We start from the raw sequence: 6,212 nt of genomic DNA on the forward strand, positions 1-6,212 counted from the left end.
TGGGCATGTTGTATCCCCATTTTAGGTATTCCCATCAGTTACAGGCAGAAGACGGACTTACAAGATTTCTATGGTGATATTTCTGGCTATTTCTTTCTCTCCCCCTCCAGTGTCTATTTTATAATATAATGCAAGGAAAACCAAGATTCATAGACATCCAAACATCTTAACATTATTTCCCCCCTTTTCCCCATTCCAACCATGTCTCAATACCTGTATCACAGAGCCCTGTTGTTCAAAGGTTGTACATACATCATTATTTATCTCTGTCCCACTTAGCACATGCAAACCTGCCTGATTGTTCTCCCATCCACTTTGTTCTTCCATTCCCCTCCCCCTTCTTTTATATTACCCCCCCTCCCCAGCACCCGAACTATCCTGTGTCTATTCCCTGCCCTGTGCTCCCACCTTCCCTTTCCTCCCCTCACCCCACCTCCCACATTTCAGCAACCAGCAAAGAACCCTGACCCCCCTTTATTATGGGTTCTTTTTCTTAGTCTTTTACAGTAGTGGTCCTATGCAGTATTTCTCCTTTTGTAACTGACTAGTATCACTCAGCATAATATCCTCAAGGTTCATCCATGTTATGCAGTGGCTTGCAGCTTCCTTGTTATTCTTCAAGGCAGCATAATATTCCATTGTGTGTATGTACCACAGTTTATCCATTCTTCAGTTGGTGGGCACTTTGGCTGTCTCGATCTTTTTGCTATTGTAAATAGTGCTGCTGTGAACATTGGTGTGCTTATATCTATTCGTATTATGGCTCGTATTTCTTATGGGTAAATACCAAGTAGAGGAATTGCTGGATCAAAAGGTATTTCTATTTCCAACCTTCTGAGGAAAAGCCATATTGCTTTCCAGAGAGGTTGGACCATTTTTCAATCCCACCAACAATGCAGGAGCATTCCAGTCTCTCCACATCCTCACCAGCATTTATTGTCCTCTACTTTTTTCATCTTTGCTGTTATTGTTGGTGTGAGTTGATATCTCGTTGTTTTGATTTGCATCTCTCTAATGGCTAGTGATCGTGAACATTTCTTCATATGTTTGTTGGCTGTGCATTGGTCTGTTTTTAAAGATGTTTGGTAGTCCATACATCTCAGGACCGCTAACAGACACGGAATCATGATTGCTTTTATTAGAGGGCATTTGGGACATACGGAAAAAGCTGTCTGCACCAGAAACCTTCAAAAAGTTCCCTTCCCTATGTGATGTCCTGCCGGATGCTCTACCAAGGAGACCACACAGTTCTGCTCCTGGCTCTCTGGGGTCTTCCACCTGGTTTCCCACAGTGTTTTGTAACTTCAGCATTTGTCCCCTGTCCTAGATTTACAGAACGTGAACATCACACTGCGCATCCTGTTCCGGCCAGTTGCCAGCCAGCTGCCGCGCATCTACACCAGCATCGGAGAGGACTATGATGAGCGTGTGCTACCGTCTATCACGACTGAGATCCTCAAGTCGGTGGTGGTGAGTGCTTAGGGGGCCCCCAGCCTGGAGTGTGGCCCCGGGTGTTGTTAAGGGGGTAGGACGAGCTTTGTAACGGGTTGGTTGGGATGCACTGTGTCATTTCTTGGTTCCTTGTCTGCCTCCTCACAGTCTTGTCCTGTTCCTCTGCTCTCCCTTTGATACCAGGCTCGCTTTGATGCTGGAGAGCTCATCACCCAGAGAGAGCTGGTCTCCAGACAGGTGAGCGACGACCTCACAGAGCGCGCAGCCACCTTCGGGCTCATCCTGGATGACGTGTCGTTGGTAAGATGCGCAGGGAGCCCATGGGGAAAGTGTGCAGTTCTTACTGAGCTGTCTGGTTCCGTGTCCGGGAGGCACTATTAGGTTCAGTCTTCCACCTTCCTGGATGTGAGACTTGGAAATGTGAGGCCGTCTCCCTGGGTTCATTTTCAAATTAGGGTTCTGTTACCTCCGCTCTCCACACGCATTTTTCTTAGGACCTCTGTCCCTACCCACATGGTCCCAAACCACCAGCTTTTCACCTTCCCAACAAGGTGAGCATTCCCCAAAGCTCCTCAGGAAGTGATGTCCTGTTGACCTCAGGTAACACAGGAAGAAGCTGCCTAGTAAGTAGAGTCTTACAGAACCTCAGGCAGTCTTCTCTCCCCTAACTCTGACCCCCTGCCTAATCCCTGGGGCTGTTCTAATACTTCTGGTCTAAAGCTCAGTGAAAAGAATTCTGGGAACCCCCAGTGAAAGGTGATAGAGTGTAAAGGAGTGGCTCTGTTCCCCAAAGCCTGGTGTGGGGGTCAGGGGACATCTCTGAGGCATAAGCTATCCTCTTGGCCCTTTATAGACTGAGTATTAATGTGACACTGAGTGTCATAACTCAGAAAGCAATACAAACAGGGTAGCCTTTTAGATCCAGGAGGGTGAAAGGGGTGGGTCGTGTTTCTAGATTCTCTGGGAAAAATCATTTGGAGTGATTTATTCGGGCAGGAAGGTAGAGTGTTTCCTGCTCCGTTCTCTTGTGCATCGCTAGGGAAAGGCACGGTTTCCCCTCAGCATCTGCGCAGCTGTTTAAACAGTCTCACTCGCAACACCCAGTCCTAACCCTCAGGGCACTCATTGCTCCACCTTGCATCAATTGTGGAAAATGGAAGGGCTTGTGGGCGCCCTCTACTGGCAAGGTGCCAGCCTGCAGTCATTTCTGTCCCAGTGACTCTTAAACCTGAACACTTGGGCTGAGAAAAATTGCTAAGTACATCCCAAGCAGCAGCTTGGCACTTTACTAGGCTGTAACCACAGACTCCATTCTGGGCTAGTGTGGCGTGGCCACAAGAAGCCATATCTAAGAGGTGTAAGAAGAAAATGGGATTTCATGGGGAATTTGCTGCCCTCGGTTGACCCTTTTGCAAATAAATTTTACTCTTTAATTATACGTTGCATTTTTTTATTCCTCAGAATTACATTTTCTACCCCAGACTTTGAGCAGGGATCTCAAAATGGACCAGGCAGAATAGAACAGCTGCGGTTTAAGAGGAGCGTTGAAAATCCTGGGAGAAAGTGGGAGCAGGATTTGGTCTTAGGGTGAGGTTTTGGGTTGCTCTGTATTTTAAAATGTAGCAGGGGTTGAGAGAATAGAGGAGGAAATGAAACTAATAGGAACTTGATAGAAGAACCATTGCTTTTCTTCCCTCCTCCCTTTTTTTTTCCCCCTTTTTAATAAAAAGCTAGTTGAGTAAGTAAATCACTCTAGACAAGGTATGTGGAGTTCTGAGATCTGTCTCCATTGTTTGCACTTTTATAAGTCACTTTGGCCAAGTCTCAAGTTATTCATGATGTTAAAGAAAAGAAATGCATGGATAAATGGAATTTAAGCCCTCGCCTTTACCGATGGCTTTACCTGCCTCCTTATTCTTTTAAACCCTTCACCAGAACCAGTCACAGATAAAATAGCATAATTTGAATCCCCCATCTCCCTCTTCCTTTTCCTGTTTGTGATGGAGAGGCCATGAGAAAGGCGTGGCCTGGTTATAACCCATAAGCAGAGCGCATCAGCTGCTGGAATCTCTGAGAACCAGCTGTATCTCCCCGCTCTCAGGGGCCCCATTTTCCTTCTGGCCTTTCTTAGTGCTTTTTGAACCAAAATTCAAAAGACCTTGGAAGAGTACAAGTCAGTGGTGGGGGTCCTAAAGCCCTCATGTCCGTTCCCTAGGGAGCTGGCCAACTGAGCAGGTACCCTCTAGTGACCTGAGCAGAGCCTGGGGTGCCATTTTCTACCTGAAATGGCCACACCGAGGGTGACAGTGGTGTACAGAAGCAGTTTGGTCTGCCAAGGATGCTGGGGTGTGAACTCACTTGGGACAAGAATGTGGACGTGGAAGGGTGTTCTGGTGCTGTGGATGTCTCCAGCTGCTAGAGCCATCGCTGGCCTTTCCTCCCAGCAGTGCTGTCTAAACAATTAACGCTGCCTCATATTGGACCCATTCTCTTCCCTCAGACGCATCTGACCTTTGGGAAGGAGTTCACAGAAGCAGTAGAAGCCAAGCAGGTGGCTCAGCAGGAAGCCGAGCGAGCCAGATTTGTGGTGGAAAAGGTAAGTGTTCCAGCAGATGGCAGGAGACTCTTTCCCCTTTCTTCTGTGCTCAGCTTTCCCGTTTGCTGGGTGGCCTGGAAATTCATCATCTGTCATCTCTTCTTCCAGGATAATCGGAAGGGAACTTGAAGGGACCATGCTCCTGCAATTGATTGCAGCGTCTGTGGGGGCTAGTCAGGGATATGTGAAGTTATGTTCCGAGACTACTGAAGGCTCATTTTTTTCCCCCTGCTTCCATAAGATCAAAAACATTCTCCTACAAATAAAAATGTTTCTCTGGAATATTTTCGGCTTCACTGGGAAGTCATTTGTAACCAGGTTACATAGTGAAGGCAGTTTGCAGAAGGGATCAGACAGTGACCAGATGTGCTATCTGTTACTAGGCTTTTTTTTCCAAGCACTAAATCCATCCAGATGTGTTAGTGTGATAGGCACAATCTATTTGCAGAGCGGTCTACTTTTCCTGGTCTTTGTAAAGGTGTTATTTACTTCTAGATGTCCCCTCTCCCTACCACCGCTTGAATTATTCCTAATCCAAGATCTTAGTCCACAGAATCAGGGATGGTGGGCATTCAGTTTTGGAGACTAAATTCCATGTGTGCAAGAACTTTTTTTTTTTTTTTGCTTTGTATCTACTGTGTTCTCCAGAGCCTAGAACAAGTCTACAACTGTGCCTGATCATACCAGGTGCTTAAGAAATAACTTGGTGAGGGAACCGAACCTAGCAGTTTGAAATTGTGTATTAATTGCCTCTGCAGATATGTCACCTTGTGAGTAATGGGACGGAAGGCCTAGGAGGTCCCACTCTGGGCAGCACCCATGAGAGGCAAATACAGATAGCTCTTCTTAGTTCTACTGGTTTTAAAGAAAGTCATTTTGCCCCTGGACCAGAGGGAAAGATGAGCCTGAGAATTAATTCCTCTTCTCTCAAACCTGTTTTCCTTGGCCTTGAATCCTCTGAGCGCAGAGTAAGGTGGCTGGAACAGGTTGCTACTGATATTAACGATGACTTTGAAATAAGACAGACATGTATGCAGCCAGCAGATAGTATCCCTATAAATCTCAAAAGTGGGTATCAAAAGAGGAGGGTTGAGTGAGAAATGTGCTTGTTGACCTCATCAGGAAGAGGAAGGAGAAAGAGACAGCAAAATTCTCTGAATTTCTTTAGGAACCAACCGGTTCATTTCTTGGCCCTGGCAGCCCTGTGGCTTGATCTTGATCTCTCCCCTCTTCCACACTTAGGCTGAACAGCAGAAGAAGGCAGCCATCATCTCTGCTGAGGGCGATTCCAAGGCAGCCGAGCTGATCGCCAACTCTTTGGCTACTGCGGGTGACGGTCTGATTGAGCTGCGCAAGCTGGAAGCTGCGGAGGACATTGCCTATCAGCTCTCGCGCTCTCGGAACATCACCTACCTGACACAAGGGCAGTCAGTGCTTCTCCAGCTACCCCAGTGAGGCCGCCCTGCCCACAGTCCGCCGAGTCTTCACACAGCCGAGGTCCCTCTGCCCCACCCCAGCAATCACTGTGAGATTTCATGATTGGCTTAAATAGTGAAGGAAATAAAATCACTTCAGCTCTCTCATTACTCTAACAAATGAAGCTCTTTCCTTTTTTTTAACCCACCCTACTTGATCCCACTCCCACATTTTGCCACGTGCCTGCCTGCGTAGACTGGCTTTGGGCCCCCTATTTGGGATCTGCGGGCGCTTCAGCCTGGGCACTGGCTGTTGGCAGAAGAAAGGCAGGGCAGCGGATGTGATGGACCCGGAGCACAGAGGTTGGTTTGAGTGAACATGTAGCCTCAAGCTCTCCTTTAGAGAAGATTAGAAGACCATGGCGCCCACAGCTGAGCCGAAGGCAGGCCCCCGTGTTCCAGCTGAAGTGGGGCTGGGGAAGGTCAGAGAGGAAGTAGCCTGTCTTTTTACCAGCAGGCTGATTCTCTTCAACTGTGGGGCCAGCGGAAGCAGGTGTGTGCAAACAGACCATGGATGGAAGGGTTTCCCCCTGTTGAGGTGGGTGGGCCTGATTTTGCTGCTCCCCAGGGTCCTAAAACGGGGAATGGACTTGGATAGGTGAGAGAGGAGGCCTGGACTGAGATGTGGAGCCTGTGGCGGGCTTCCGCTCCACCTCCTGCGTTGGTCACCCTGGAATACTCTGCAGAAT

General features: G+C 47.9%; 1 protein-coding gene across 3 annotated transcripts in view; it reads left to right on the forward strand.

Moving 5' to 3' along the window:
- The window catches only part of PHB (prohibitin), an 11,380-nt gene extending 5,751 nt beyond the window's left edge, over nucleotides 1-5,629 (forward strand). For 2 of the 3 annotated variants that reach the window (XM_006832486.1, XM_006832487.1), the window contains exons 4-7: nucleotides 1,328-1,470; nucleotides 1,636-1,752; nucleotides 3,953-4,048; nucleotides 5,291-5,629. In XM_006832486.1, coding sequence (XP_006832549.1) covers nucleotides 1,328-1,470; nucleotides 1,636-1,752; nucleotides 3,953-4,048; nucleotides 5,291-5,503 — 569 coding nt within the window. In that variant the 3' untranslated portion in view covers nucleotides 5,504-5,629. The remainder of the gene's footprint in view (nucleotides 1-1,327; nucleotides 1,471-1,635; nucleotides 1,753-3,952; nucleotides 4,049-5,290) is intronic. The other variant, XM_006832488.1, reaches the window with a different exon arrangement.
- Nucleotides 5,630-6,212: the final 583 nt, after the last annotated feature.

Source organism: Chrysochloris asiatica, unplaced genomic scaffold (assembly GCF_000296735.1).
Source record: "Chrysochloris asiatica unplaced genomic scaffold, ChrAsi1.0 scaffold00007, whole genome shotgun sequence".
In the NCBI taxonomy this organism is placed as follows: Eukaryota; Metazoa; Chordata; class Mammalia; order Afrosoricida; family Chrysochloridae; genus Chrysochloris; species Chrysochloris asiatica.